Here is a 16,424-nt window from a genome sequence, read left to right as displayed (position 1 = left end):
ACTATGTGATGAGTCATTTCAATTTTATGAATCCTGTTTTCTCAACTGAAAAATAGGATAGTGATGACTGCCTCTCTCACAGTTACTGTAGGACTTGAACAACTTAAAGTAGGTAGAACTGTTCTTTAAAGAGGTGTAAAATGGCCTTAGAATTTAAAATGGCAAACATACTAATAGCAACAGTTTTGAAGTCAGGACTCAAATTATCTCGCTCTAATTTTTTGCCCCACCACCCTAACTGGCAGGTAGCACAAGGGTGTGCCAGAGTAGACACTTGATAAAATCAATGGTAAGATTTAAATTGATACATTAGGCTGATCACACCATTTACTTAATTCCTCAAATATTTCTTCCTTCATTAAATTCCAATGGCTATCTCTTTGCCTGATATCAAGTAAAATCTCTTAAAAAAGATAAATTATTTGTAAATGCTTGGAACACATCACCCTGATTTTATTTCATGGACAAATAATTACCTTTTCTCCAGAAATGGCTTGACCTGGGGAAAAACCCGGATCTCCTTTGGGGCCCTAAATAAAACAGTTATAAAACACTTGATTAAACATAAATTAGATCCATCACACTTCCTCAGTCATATGCATTGTCAGATGCTATGTCACATTATATGACATTAAATAAAATTATGAATTTTACATTGAGATAAACATGGATTAGTTACCTTTTAATTTATATTTTACTTATCCTTAATTCTAAACATTGAGACGATTCCTGGAAATTCCCCAGACATAGCTGATTTTTCGCATCAGTGAAGCCGTACTACCACTAGAGCACCTTTCTTCAAGGGAGCTACATAGAGGCTCTCAACTTTTCCGTTTTCATGACATACTGAGTTAAAATTCCTAGTTTAGCATGGGAAAACCAGGTAATAAAAGAAAACTGCCTATAGTAGTTCTCAAAATTTTAAGACATTCTAAGTTTAAATATTTTCCAAAGTCTTGCAATGTTTATGCATGACTTTATAATAAAAAATAAACCAAAAGAAAACCCTCTAATTGCCAAAAATTCTGTTTCTTCTGTTAGAAAAAATAGGTATTTCATAATCTGAGAATCTTTATCATTTATATTTCAAGAGAAATATGACATTAGGTTTCAACCAAAATTTTTGATACAGTATTAATCTTCCTTACACATATTATCAAAATATCTCTTTTCTAACTGTTTCACACTTCATAAAACACAGAATTGAAATTCTTTATCATTCAAATTCTGATTACCATTTTCAAAAATAAATAATTTTCCATTCCTAAATGCTGTTTTCACCGTTTGGGAAATAGGGAAATAGTCATGTCTTCTGTCACATATTCAGGGATTCTTTCAAAGAGCATTCGAAATGGCTGATGAAAGAAGGAAGACCAAAAGAAAAGTCCCCAGTAAGTTTTTTTTTTAACTTTACAAATTATATATATGTACATATATATATTTTTGTCTTTTTTCCATTCCTTGGGCCGCTCCCGCGGCATATGGAGGTTCCCAGGCCAGGGGGTCTAATCAGAGCTGTAGCCGCTGGCCCACGCCACAGCCATAGCAACGCAGGATCCGAGCCGCATCTGTGACCTACACCACAGCTCACGGCAATGCCAGATCCCTAACCCACTGAGCAAGGCCAGGAATCGAACCCGAAACCTCATGGTTCCTAGTCGGATTCGTTAACCACTGCGCCATGTCCGAGAGTCCAAAAAAAAAAAAAAGTTTAAGGAAAAGACTGCTTTCCAGTCTGACCTATTTTTTTCCATAGCTATCACTACTTCCACAAGTAAGACAATTTTAGATCACTGGTTACAATCTCCATAGATTATATAGATATTAGTAGTTAGTATTTAAAAAACAGGACCATAGAAAATCATTCTTAAAATAAATTTTACAATGATAGCCATCTTGAAAGACAGAGAACACAACTCTTGAATGAATTATTGATGGAGTAGCAAAATTTTAATGGAAAGAATTTGGAATTTAAAAATTCAGACTATGAATGAGCTAAACTGGGAGAGTACCATAAAGGAAACACGAAATGACATGACCGTGAGGGAGCACCACTTGGATATTCTTGGCTTTAATATTACCAATGACTACACAATCTCCATAGTATCACTTGTAACCATTACACTCTCTAACCAACACTTCTTAGCCTTTAGCTCACTCTCTCTAAGCCCTCACAGCTTTAACAATGTAACACACACACACCTGACCCACCGAATCTGCTAGTACGTGATCCCACCATGTTTCCTCTCTCAGCCCCCACGCGGCCTCACTTCCCAGCCTTAGCCAGCCTAAATACCAGGGTCATGTGACCATTTCCTTATGTACATACAAAAACGACACCATTGCCTCTTTGTCCCTCTGTCTTACAGGCTTACCTGGCAATTCTTGAATATAAACTCTCTATCTACTCAGCCCCTACCCCTAGCAGCTCAGTGGGACTAAGAGAAAAAAGTCAAGCTGACAATCTCACTTTAAACTTATGACTTCTTACATTGATTGTTTTTTGTTTTCCGGTGTGTCCAATGACTGCCTCAGTCAATTCATTTTCCCATTTCCATAGATGAGTATTTCATAACTTCTCTCTTGTTACTTAGTTGGTTATACTGCTTTCAACTTTCACAAGCTCTCCAAACCAAATCCATTTCCTTACCTTAGTCTGTTCCAAAATCCTCTGCCTATATAACCAAACCCCCATTGTCTCTCACCAGGACATTGGTGAATTGTCTTCCCTGCATTATTTTAATTTTTACTCCACTCTAAAATAATTGTCATCACCAAGTAAAAACACTAACTTCTCCAGTCTTCAGAAGCACCTTTCTTTGAGCCCCATCCCTTCTCGGTCAGTAAACCCCTAGACAGTTGCCTGTGTGCATCAGAAGGCCTCCTCTCTCAGACCTCGCTACTCAGGCTGTTGTTCCTACCCTCACCTGCCTGCCTCTCCAGTTCAATGGGATCAGAAAGGGACTCTTGAGAATCCTGGTTCAGATAGTGGCAGAGTAGCATGTATGCAACTAATCCTCCTGCAGGTTATTAACTGTAGAGTCAGGACAAGATACATAAAACAACTATTTGAATGCATAGGAGAGCAATAAAAACAATAGAACTGGAAGGGATTCAGCGCTTGAAAGAAGCAACCACTTGGGGTAAAACACATTCATACAGCTTTTCTCTTAAAGACACTTCCTAGTCTGCATAGAGTAACTAGAGTTCAAGCAGAAAACCATAAGCCTTTGACTAAGGGTAGCAGAGGACAGTACTGGGTACCAGAATGACTGTCCTAAGAAGAAAGAAAAAAGTCAGCTTGAATAGAGACGTTCTTCAATTCTTGATTAATCCTGTCATTTACTTCCGTGAGATAGATTCCAAAAAGCTCAGCAGAAAGCAACAACTGAAAGGCTGAAATAACTAACAAATTTCAGCTGTGGGTCACTGCGGCAGAAATAGTTTGGAGTTTGAGCTACATCATTCGAGGAACATGGGAGATAGTTTGATAAACACCTTTCCAGGAGTTCCTGTCATGCTCAGCAGTTAATGAACCTGAGTGGTATCCATGAGGATGCAGGTTCGATCCCTGGCCTCACTCGGCAGGTGGGAGCTGTGGTGTAGGTCACAGATGTGGCTTGGATCCCGCCTTGCTGTGGTGGTGTAGGCTGGCAGCTGCAGCTCCGATTCGACCCCTAGCCTGGGAACCTCCATATCCCGCGGGTGCGGCCCTAAGAAAGAAAAAAAAAAAAAAAGTCATCTTGTCATTGGCACAAGAAATCCTCTGTCCATTTTAAAAGGGGCTACCTGAACTTATGAAAAGAGCGGACTAAGGCAATTACAAGTTTAGAAAAGTTTAGCTGACGTGAAAAATGCAGTGCGTTATGGGACCTTTATAACAGTCATAGTTGGATTAATGTACTCTATGAAAATTGTTAGAACCAACCAACAGATGCCTTATAGAAGCTGATGCTGTGAAGCATATAAGCCATCTGGTAGAAGACTTGTGTATAGTTGACACTTTAGAAAATATTGTTTCCCTTTTCTGGAGGAGCCACTTATAATTAGGCTAATCAGAAATGCAACTTTTACTAAAAATGCCACGTTTATTGCTTGCTGTATAAAGCAGAGTCCTGTGGCTCTTATGAATGCCAGCATCTAGGTCCCCCGAGGGGCTCACCCCTTGTTTTCTTTACCTCAGGGCAGGTTTTCCTTTTCTTTAGGTGTCTAGAAATACTCGATTACATCCTAAATATTATGCGTGACGTGCGGATCTCGAGATTCATTTATCTTTCTTTTAAAGCTTCTTGAGATTTGATTTGTTCTGTAGGAATTTAAATAACTGACTTATTACCTTAAGGTTTGGAAACTTTTTTAAAGGACGGATGTTTCAGTTTTGCTTGCAGTGTTAGTATGGGCCCATTGGTCCAAGAATATAATAATTGTTTCTAAAGTGTAGCCCTTTCTCAATTTCGATGGAAGTTCCCAGGATCCGAGCCGCATCTGCCACCTACACCACAGCTCACGGCAACACCAGATCCTTATCCCACTGAGCGAGGCCAGGGATCGAACCCGCAACCTCATGGTTCCTAGTCAGATGTGTTTCCGCTGTGCCAGACGGGAACTCCAAGATGACTTTTTATATAATTTTCTTAGAGGGCAATAATTCTCTCTTAGGTTATTCTGACTAAACAATAACTGAAAAGAGAAAAATGCTGAATTTGTCTTTATGCTCTAAAATCCCTTAATTTTAAAAGAATCTTTGTTCTCTGTAGGAAAATAAATCCTATGATTACATGTCTAAATTTATTGTCAACAGCATGAAATCTGCATTTTTATTGCATTGTCTTGAGTAAATACTATAAAAGGATTATAAAGTATAAACCTTGAATGTTCTATTAATCCTGACTACTTTAAAGGCCATGTCACATATCTAGGAAAATTGGTTTTACAAACCACACACCACAGGCTGTATCTGATGCATTTCTGGCTCAGTGCTGCTTGTTAACACCTCCCACCATGTGGTGTCCTCCGAGCGTGCGCACGTGCCACAGACGGTGGGCTGTCTGGGCACCAGGCTCTTGCATGAACTATGAATCGAAGACCAATAGTCAGGTCACACAGTTACGTTCCCAAGAGGTTTAGTTAACTGCTTGCAAATTAAACGGAGGGGTTTTAAAAGCCCTCATATACCATTCATACAACTATCTTATTGGTAAACAGAGTGGCAGTTACACCCGCAAAACTAAGTGTAATACTGAAGAGGAATCGCGAGGCTCAGAATTTCATCTCTCTTGTATCATCTCACCAAAGACGCTGCTCCTACTAGTCAACACTGAAAAATACCCTGTTTGTAACCTTGGAACAGTGATCATTTTTTCTGATCATTTTCTCAAGTGTTTTCTCCTGAATAAGTATATACATTGTAAGAAGTTAATTAAATGAAGTCTTTCCACTCTATCTTCTTCGCTCCTGGCCCTGTTCTCTCTGTGTTTTGATGTACTTGTTTTGAGTTCCTACTTTGCTGCTGGCTGGAGGTGGGTGGGGACGCGGACCAACCACGAAGAGTCACATACTCCTCAAGTCCCCGAACAAAGCTTGAAGGGCTAGGGAGTCGCAAACTCTACAACAAACTTCTAACTTCTTTAGAAGGCGTCTGGCTTTTCTTTCACTGTTACACATCCAGACTTGAGTTCAAAGTCTTTTTTCTGTCCAAGGCATTTCACTGAACTCAAAAAGCTGTAGAGTGTGACGAGAAACCCTGGGAAATTAAGATTTAAAATATCAGCTGTCATCACTTACTAACAGTAATGATCCTAGTCGTGGCATGTTCGCATGTCAAGTGCTGTACTCACATTAATTTATTTAGCCTTCCCTCCAGCCCTACTAGGACATACTTTGATTTTCCCTATTTTTCCCCCAGTCCTGGAGAAAAAGAAAGTGACGCTTAAAGCAGCCAAGCAAGTAATTTGCTTCTAATCATAAAAGTCAAGAGGGCTAAGACTTGAACCCAAGTCAGTCTGCCTCTGAAATCTGTGTTCTGAAGCTCTATCTTGACCTGTATCTGTGTGAGGACGTCTAGATGGTTACTTCCGAATGAGATAATAAGCAGAGCGGTTGTTAAGAACCCTGAGGAGTTCCCGTCGTGGCGCAGCGGAAACGAATCCGACTAGGAACCACGAGGTTGCAAGTTTGATCCCTGGCCTCACTCAGTGGGTTAAGGATCCGGCGTTGCCATGAGCTGTGGTATAGGCTGCAGATGCATCTCGGATCCTTCATTGCGGTGGCTGTGGTATAGGGCGGTGGCTGTGGTATGGGCCGGCAGCAAGAGCTCTGATTAGACCCCTAGCCTGGGAACCTCCATATGCCACAGGTACGGCCCTAAAAAGACAAAAAACAAAACAAAACAAAAAAAACCCTGAAATATTCATGATGTGACCAGCAACCAAAACGCTAATGCTTACATATATACATATAAATTTAATCACCTTTCCATTTCTGTGCCCTCTCTCAAGGCAGCCGGCCTGGCATATCTTCTCCCATGCTTTGTTCCTGTATCTGTCACACTGCTGTCTGTCACACTGTCATCTACCATGTGCAGCCGCCACACAACCAGACATGCTCATACGTAGCCTCTCTCTATACAGGATTTCAGGTTAGTCACCTTCCTAATAAAAATATGAGTATCCTATAAGCATTATCCTCACTGATTTTTTTCCAAGTGAAAATATTAGGGAAGTGTGAACCAGGGAAATAAATACTGTATTTCCTCAATATTTATTTATACATTAAAATAGCCTTAAGGTAAATTACTCAAATCGTAATCTATTTCAGAGGGCCCGTATATCGCCATCATATCTTGACAGTCGAGATTTTGGAACATCCAAGCAGGGCTGTGCCTGACTCCACCACCCTCTGGAACGATCCCAGAGCGACTGGGCTCTCATAGGAACCCGGCTCTCTGCCGGGCCAAGACGCTCTTACTGAAGAGTCAAGCTCTGTGGATGACAGAGAGCCTTGATATCCTAGGGTTAGCCTGAAAGGCTAAGGACCTTCTTCACTGATGTGAGGGAAGTCATGTGACACTCACCAGTAACCACTCACCTTTGGACCTGGCAGTCCAGGTAACCCAGGATTTCCGTGTGGCCCCGGTACGCCCTGCAAACAGTAAAAGAGTCAGATCGTTCCCAGATGCTGTCTAGATTCAGATAACAGTGTTTATTATAACATGCAAATAAATGTTACATAAAATAATTTATTACAATGGATATATTATTTTACAAATCCTTTATCTCTTCTGGATCTTGTATATTTCAGTCTTGGAACAGTCCCCAATTACAGAGCAGCGCTATGGTTTCTGTTCTTTGCTTCAAAACACGGCCTGGAGTTATTTCTGTCCCCTGTGTACCACCCCATCTCCAGCCACACTGCTTCGTGCTGCTTCTAAAAGCTGCAGCGTAAGAAGCCTAAAAATAACAAAGTACAATGGCTCAGCGACTCCTCCTCGCTCAACAAGTGGTGACCCTTTTTCCGCACTTGGGTTTTGCTGATGCCGTGATGTGTGGCTTAAAGACTTAGCTCATTTACCACCCTCTCCCCGGGACACACAGACACACCTGCCCACGTCACTATTCAGACATCAACTGAGGTCCCACCTGATTTTCAAATCCTGGCTGCACCAGCATGAAGTGAGTTCTCTTTCCCACTAACTTCCACAGATGTTATTGCACATGAAATTCATCTGTAAGTCACTGTATGTTGCCTTGGACATTTCTTACACTGTTCTGTTATTTAAATCCTTTATTGGTATTTTAACTTCCTTATGACATGTGTTGTTTAGTTCCAGGATTAGAAATTCTTTGAAAAGAGGCTGTTTTTTATATTACCAGTGCAGTACTTAGCAGGTGTCAGCTTCTCAATGAATACTTTTGTCCATCTGAACTCAAAAACTGCTTCTATTTGCTAAATACCTACTATGTGCAAATGACTGTGTTAATGCCATTTTTAAATCGCCAGTCCCTCTAACAGTCCTGCAAGGTCCTTATTTATGCCCACTTACAAGTGGGGAAACTTAGGTTCACATGACCAACAAGTAGAAGAACTCAGATTCCTCTCCAGAGAGGCTTCCAGGTTTCCGGGTGTCCTGTACTCATTTTGGCTTGGTGCCCCCCCACCCCCCACCCCCGTGCTTGTTGCATAAACAAGCTATCGTAACGCACAAACTGTTAATAATTATCTACATACCTGTCTTCCCAGCTCTGAATTAATAGAGCATCGTGATTCAGAAAGGAGAGGGTTCTAGCAACACAAACATTGCAGGTATATTTAACAAGATTAAAATGAAAGGAAAAAATAGATTTCATGATGGCTCATTTGTGTAATCTTCAAAAATAACTCTTAGTAAAGTAGATGGAAAATGTATAAGGATTAATGAGTTTTTTATGCAGATCTAGGGGCGACGGCTACAAAGTATTTCACAAAGCTCAGTAGTGCAAGAGTGAGAAGGGACAGTAACTTAAGGAAAACTTAACATCAATGAAAGGTTTCAGATTTCTTTAAGAGGATAATTGGCTGGTTGTTGCCAAATCAAATAAAATCTCGAGTGAGAAAAAGTCACCCTGTGGGGAGAAGGACAGCCCTAGCGGTGGAGGGGGAATGGACTTGGTGCGCGATGAGCCCAGTCCCTCAGAGAAGCAGGGTCTGGGTCTCCCGAGAGAGAAGCAGGAGGACGGAAGGGGTCTGTGGGCTGGAGGGCAGCGGGCAAGGGTTAGAGGGCACTCTGGGAAGATGTGCCAGTCGCCAGGAGAGAAGGAAAAGAAACGTTAAACAGCAGCGAGAGCTCAGTGAACATTCATCTGCAGTCTCTTGTGAACAAGCATTTATGTGAATATAAACAATTAAAGCAATATTTTGTGCGATTTTTTATCATATTGTTTGCATGATAAATAAAAATCAGGAAAGAAAGTGGATTATATATGGCATCTGCATTTGTCTTTAACACACAATCACAATTCTTTTTCTAGCTCTTTGAAGAATTTCTTGCTAGTAAAAGTCCATGTTTACTTTTGAGCTTTGAAAGAAACTAGTTCTAACACAGCAATAAATCTTTTGCTGGATGTGTGTATTGTGAGAAACTACTGCTCATCCTTAAGGCAGCTTTTTTCCTCAGGACAATTATTTTTCTGGTTTATAGCTCTAACTTTTCCACGGTGTAATCCAAGAATGCACTGTCTGAAGGCGGCCCACTCTTCCTCATTTCCCAAAGCAAATGACCCCCCCCCCCCCGCCTTGGACTGTCAACTACAGATGACATCACTTTATAATGCAGAATAATGTTACAAGTACCGCCAGAACAGCCATTAATCTGATTTGATCATCTTTCCTGGGCATGCTCACAGAGGATGCCTTGGCTGGGTGTTGATATGCAAATAAACAAGTGGGATGTGCTCCCGAGCCTCTTTTGAATTGGCAAAGGTAGGACTAAGTTTGAGGATGCAGGCGAGGGTCCTGCTGTACAATACCAGGAAAAACATACTGGGAAGCTAGTAAGTCTAGACACAGCACGTCTACTCACCCGTGGACCTCTCCTTCCCGATGGGCCTGGGATGCCTGCCGGGCCGGGGGGACCCTGGGAAGACAAATGCCAGCATGTTAAGGCATCTTTTCTCGCAAGTCTTAGTAAGAGTCTCACTCCAGGGATCTTTTTCACCCCCCGTTATCAGCTGCTGATGATTTTAAAATAGCATGAAACCCCTCACCCTAATCAGCAGGGGTGAGAGTTGAAACTCACACGTCCTCTTTAATCTGCCAGATATGGCAGCAGGAAGTATGTGACTTATGGTTACAGCCACTGTATCTGGTTTTATAGGGACCATAACTGGTAGTTGTGTGGGTAGTTTTTTACTAAATTTACTTTACTACTGAGGGAGGAATTCAATTTAGGGTTTGGAGACCGGCACTACAGGTTTTTTCAAACACATTTCAAAAGAAGACTTGCCTTGAAAAATGAAAGCACTGACCATTTTATGCCCTTTTAAAAGACTTATACCAAGGATCTGTGTCATGTGTTAAACTATTTATTACTGTATATTCAGTAATAAGTCTGCCTTACCCAAAATGCAGTGTACCAGGCGGTCACTATGGTTTGTAGAAAACAAAATATGAAAGCAAATACTGATCAATTATTAAAGTACTCTGAGTCTTTAAACGGCATTCATTAAATATGTCAAATACAAATGAAAAAACTACTACGTTGCTTCCTTTTATGCCTTCTGTCATCTTTTTACTAACTCTAACAATCAACTGTGGAAGAATAAATAGTCATTTGGGACACGCTTAATGTATATTCACTCACTCCTTCATCCATCTGTCCCTTCATCTCACTGTTAGTGCACTCTCTGCTGACATGGTATTATTCTTCATGTCTACAGAGCATGCGCACGTTCCATCTTACAAACATTCATTCATTATCACAGTAAGAACATTACAAGCCTTGAAATTAGACATATCAAGTTTAAGGTACTAGCTCTACCATTAACAAGTACCAAGACCTAATGATTCTCATTTTCATTTGCATTTTTCTCTTCAAAACTTTCTACTTTATTGATGCCACAGTAATTTTGCAGTTTTGTAATGTTCTTTATATAATTTCAAACTGTCCATTTTCCTTTTACTTTTATGCTTTCCTTCTCCTACCCCCAACTTAAAAAAAAATTCATGTATTCCCTAATATTAAGAGAAAAGTTTTGTTTCTATTCACCCCAAACTGAGGGCATGCTCCCTCCTGAGTCATTCAAATATTTTGGCAATTATTATATCACTAATTTCCATCAAAAATTGACTTTCACTTATTTTCAAAAAAAATTAAAATTTTTTCTATTGGTTATGGTTCTGTTGATATGATCAGAATTTAACAGCTGGTGATTTGAAGTCTCCTAAAATAAGAACTAAAAGTGAAAAATTAAATGCAAAATTAAAACAAAATATCTAGTTTGAGTTATTGCCCTAGCATGTTGCTTTGTGACAAAATACTAATACATGCACATTGGAAAAGCAGTTCATATTAGATACTATGGGGGAAAAGAGTATTTTTATGTTGTGACTGAAATATTTGAATTGTTTAATAAGCAATAATAAAAAAATTTAACTCGTCTGTACAATTTTTCATTTCCATATTCTTGAGAACAATTAATATGAGTTTTCTAGAAACCAGAAAGCAAAGTAATTTTATATGGCATGTCTTTTTTGAGGAGGATAATTATCTCCTATAAATACAGTACTAGAAAATGCACTTTAACCTTGAATTTATTGGTTATTAAGGGAAAGTATAATTCTATTAAAAGGGCAATGGTATGGCAGTCTCCCAATCTGAATTTAAATCACGCTTCAATCATTTACTAGCTAAATGACCTCAGTCAAGTCACTTTCTCTTTCTAAGCCTTGGTTTTCTCATCTTTAAAATACTGACAATAAAAATGTACTTTTTAGGGTTATTGTGAGCATTAAAAATATTATATATGACATACCTTATCTATGTCTGATATAAAGCAGTTAACCGGTAAGTTATAAAGCAGTTTTTTAAAGGTATATGCATGGGGCATAATAAGCACTCAGTTAATGTTAGTTGTAGCAGTATGACTACTGGACGTGTGTATGTGGACGCTGAGGCAAATGTATTCAGTAGACCCATACTTCTAAGAGCCAATAATGACTGGTCAATTAATCTTGGAAATCCTGCATCTAAAATTCCCTTTATAATCCATTCACTCATCATTCATTCACTCACTCAATAAACATTAGGAATGATCAAATCCTCCAGAGCTGACAATGAGATAAAAGGACAGTCAATAGCATATATACCCACGATATGCCTTTTATTTAGTGACATAAAGGAAAAGAACAGGCAGCTGAGAAAGATTAGCTTAGTGTATGTAATTTAGATTGTGGTGTAGGCTTCTCTGAGGAAGTGCTACATTAGACCCCAAAATGAAGAGGAGTTGGAAAAAACACAATTCCGGAAAATAGGAATAAAATGAATGAGGGCATAAGTAAAAACAGCACAAAAAATGCAGTCTTAATAGGAGCTGAAATGAAACCAAGAGTGGGACCAAGGAGAAGTGGGGCCGGAGGAGGCTGCAGGGGGTAAGAGTGGAGCCAGGTGCCCGAGGCGGCGAGGGTCCTGGTGAAGACCCGAGTTTCCTCCAGACGCTTTATTCTCCCGCCACCAAGGAGGCTAAACAAATGAATGACATAATGTATGTTTTTAAAAGGATCACTAGAGAATTTATGTTAAAAAATGGCAGAATGGGAACACTTTTAAAACTACTCTCCTCCCCTCAAAATCCACTGAAAACAACATAAAACACCAAAAGAAGAACACATCGCTGATGAAACGAGGAAAAGCCCGCAACCACAAACCACAAAATATGAAAATTATCTTCCAAATACTGAAAAACTTTAGAGTAAGGAAAGATGCTGAGAGACGACCAAAAACAAAAAACAAACGAAGAACCTCCTCAGGCCCCAAACCCTGGACAGGCTGCAGTGTCTGAAAGGGTCACAGTCCAGAACCTTCGTTCAGTGATCCTCCAATGACAACAGTAAAAGGCAACGAGAAGGCCTCGGGGGTGTAATTCACCACCCTGTAAAGACCCAGGTCACACAGCCAAGAGGGCGGGAGGGAGAGCTGGAGAGGAAGAGCCATCATCTTTACGCTCCGTTGCGTTTCTCCTGGCGAGAGGGGAGAAGGAAGGGCCGGGTCACATCGCTGCTCAGAGCCAGCAAAGGCTTCGCGACAAACTGCACATGAACGTGGGACGAGCTGTTTCCAGGTAGGCGTCAACACAAACCTGGGAAGGTGGTGGTGAGGGTGGCACCTTCCTTTTGCTGCTGTGTACCAACCCACCTTACTCCCCCTCTGCTCTCCCTGTTCTGCTCTAAAACGAACAGTGGCCCGGATGGAGTTGTCTGTATTTTAAGAGGAGTAGTAACCAGGAGGAAACACTAAGAAGTGGGGAAAGTTTGAGGACAGAAGCATAAATTAAAAGTAGATGAAGATCCTTTATCAGGAGGGGAATTACTGCACCTAATGAAGAAGAAGTTCATCTAGTTTACTACAGATTCAAAATAGTCTTTAAAAAAAAACCTAAAATAAAAGTTATGAGATAAAAATAACAGCCGAGGTAATAAAATGTGAGCCAGAAGAGCTTAAGGAACGCTGAAAGAGCAAAAATGGGACAATTACAGATGAAAGCCAGTCAAAAGCGACAAAGACTGACTGGAATTGAAAAATCAGTTGGGATATGGATGTAGTTTAACTGAATTCACACAAAATGAAATGGACAAAAGCAATCACACAGACATGAGTGTAGCGAAGGTAAGAAAATACTCTCCTCCCAAAGGACATTGAACATGTGCATGCTGGTGCGCCTGCAGAAAAATGGAGAAAATGGAAAAGAAGAATACAGAGGCTTTTCTATAATAAAGTAAAAATAGTCCTCAGGTTAAAAGAACCCCAGAACAACCTGAATCAGTACCCGAAACGTTTAATGAGATGAGCTTCAAAGATAAAAGAACTGCGTGAGCATCCCGAGGAAAAGCAGTCACCCGCAAGGAGGAAAAGTCAGGCTGGCCTCAGGCCTCACACGGTCACATCCGCTTCCAGAAGCAACAGAAGCGTCTTCACAAAGCTGTCCGTTCCTGCCATTCGCTTTGCTGTCCACTCGCTAACGTGCACCTCCAGACTGCGCCGCGGTGCTCAGGCTGGACGCGCCCCGCTCAGGAGGCACCTTCCCGGCCGCCGCCTCGGCCCGCAGCCGCCCAGGTCCCCGCAACTCACGCGCTCTTGTGACCGCGCACTGCCTCCTCCTCGCCCTGCGACTGGCCTGCCGCCTTCTCTCGGCCGCCTTCTACAACCTCACAGCACACGCTCCGCAGGCTCTGGCTCGTCCCCTGCGCTGAACTCCTTTCCCTAGAAACCGGCCCTCCAGCGGCAAATGTCACACAGACGGGAGAGGTCCCACTCGGGCCTCCTCTTCTTCACTTGGGCTTCTTCACCGTTTCCAACAGCTGCCTGAACTGCCAAGAGCACCTCAACTATTTCACTACCTTCTTCTCCTCAAACGGACTTCCTGTCTTAGTGACTGGTTGTAAGAGTCGTACCGTTCTCTCAATCCGCAGGCTTAAAACTTAAGAGTCATCTTTGATTCTCTTCTTGTCGCTGGCTCCCTAGGTCCAGTTAACGTCTTGGTTCTGCCGAACCATCCTCCACAATCTCTCTTGAATCCTCCTTTTCCTTTGGCTCTCCACTGCTGTCAGCCCAATGTCCTGGGCTTGGAACCGGAGGGCAGAAGCGGGAACTTCCTGTCTGCTCTGGACACTGCCACCAGGCTGACTCCCCTACTCACGTCCGCTTGGAAACCCACCATTCCCCGCGGAGAAGAGGATGAAGTCAGCTTGACAGTTAAGGCCTCCACGGTCGTCCCACATCTAGTGTGGGTCTTCTGTTTGCCTAAAATTATTCAGCCTACTGTGAAAGGGTTTGAGCTTAAGAGGCAGAAAACCTGGGTCAGAATCCTGGCTCTATAATTTATTAGCAATGCGGTCATAGGCAAGGAAAGCAGCTCCTCTGGGCTTGAGTTTCTTTGCCTGAAAACTGAGGCTAATACCAAACTTACAAAGTTCTCTTAAGATAATGGATGCAAAAGGCATAGTGGAGTGTCTGCCACAGGTCAAGTCTCAATGAGTATAGCTCTTCTGCCGTTTCTCCTCCATAAAGACTATGCCATCAAGACTTTCACCCATCAAAGTCATGTCTCTTCTTTGAGGCCTAGGTTCTACCTTTGTCCACAAGAACCTGTCCTTAACAGCTTAGCCGTAAGTGATCTTTCAAAGGATCCCCTCAAAAAATATTGACCCTTGAAAATGCGTATTCCATTCATTTAGTTTGTATCTCTCAGTGGCATTTCTCTTACTTTACCCTGAGCCATCGTTATAAATGTACTTGCTGCATCTCCATTATCGCAAAGTCAGCTGATAACCCTGACATTCAGACTCTGTATTTCTGCTTTGCACATAGCAGAGACGAAGGAAATATCTGTTGAATGATATCACTTCACCTACCAGGGCTGAAATGACCCTACTTGGATTCAGAGAAGAAACTCGTACTCCCCTCTGACTTTGTCTGAAGAAAATAAATGGCTTCCATAACTATTTGTTTACTCTGCCTGCCCAGCAGCTCAGTTTGCTAGTAATATGCTGATTATTAATTATCGTAACGGAGAAGTTTACTTCTCTGTAATATATTCCTCAGATTGTATTCAAACCTTTAAACATTCACGCTAATAAGAGTTGCTTGCTCAGCATCAGCTTGTAATGGGAAAAACCAGTTTCTAAAGACATATAAGTTGATTGCTTAAGGTATCCAAAAATACGAAAAGCTTTTGAAAACATAATTTTCTAATGTTATCATTAATAGCTTTAAATGAGTTTTAAATAATTTAAACACTTTTTCAAATCTTCATCCATAATTGCACCTACACAACAAAAGAATTTCAGAGCTGAAAATAATCAGTCTATTATTTCATTGTTCTGTTTATGCTTTTCTTTTCTTTCTTTTTTTTTTTTTTTTTGTCTTTTTAGGGCTGCACATATGGCATGTGGAAGTTCCCAGGCTGGGGGTTGAAACAGAGCTACAGCTGCCAGCCTACACCACAGCAACTCCAGATCTGAGCTGTGTCTGCGACCTACACAACCTCTCAGGGCAACACCAGATCCTTAACCCACTGACCCAAACCAGGGATTAAACTCGCGTCCTCATGGATACTAGGAGGGTTCCTTACTAAGCAACAGTGGGAACTCCTGTTTATGCATATTATTAAGGGGCTTGACTTTTTTTTCTTCTACTGAATAGACTGATGGGCTGACTGGCTATTTTTGTATGAAGTAAATGGAACTTTTATTAATCTATAAATACAAGTTGGCTACTACATGCAAGATATAATGAAATGTTATTTATGGAAATTCAAATATTTCATTTAGAATGATTATAGGGGTTTACTTTTCCCCAATGAGTTACTATAAAATTATCTCTCTCTAAAACCTTATTCTCTATTTAAATCCATTTGATATTATTTTGCTGAAAGTATATTTAATAATGGTTTTAAAGTAGTTTTTTTAGTCTACTATAACTTTTATAACCTTCTCTTAACATGACTATGCATTAAGCCTATGGTCTTTTATAAAGAATGCTGATCTATATTTAGCAGTTGAATTCCTGGTTGAATTTCAACTGAACAAGAAAAACACATAACTTACTGACCACTTTACCAGAATTAAGTAACCTTTTTAGCCTGCCAATAAAAACAACCAAAAAAAAAAAAAAAAGGTACAATACTTGAGCCAGGGTTGCATTCTGGTTGCGTGTGTCATAGCAACCATCGACA

At 40.8% G+C, this 16,424-nt stretch overlaps 1 protein-coding gene across 2 annotated transcripts in view; it reads right to left on the bottom strand.

Annotated features, from left to right (window-relative positions):
- The window catches only part of COL24A1 (collagen type XXIV alpha 1 chain), a 321,301-nt gene that overhangs the window by 277,228 nt on the left and 27,649 nt on the right, over positions 1-16,424 (bottom strand). For both annotated transcript variants that reach the window (XM_047785408.1, XM_047785409.1), the window contains exons 5-7: positions 9,557-9,610; positions 7,087-7,140; positions 477-530 (exon numbers count right to left, since the gene is read on the bottom strand). In XM_047785408.1, the coding sequence (XP_047641364.1) occupies positions 477-530; positions 7,087-7,140; positions 9,557-9,610 (162 nt within the window). The remainder of the gene's footprint in view (positions 1-476; positions 531-7,086; positions 7,141-9,556; positions 9,611-16,424) is intronic.

Source organism: Phacochoerus africanus, chromosome 6 (genome assembly GCF_016906955.1).
Source record: "Phacochoerus africanus isolate WHEZ1 chromosome 6, ROS_Pafr_v1, whole genome shotgun sequence".
Classification (NCBI taxonomy): Eukaryota; Metazoa; Chordata; class Mammalia; order Artiodactyla; family Suidae; genus Phacochoerus; species Phacochoerus africanus.
This window is presented reverse-complemented; position numbering and strand designations above follow the sequence as displayed.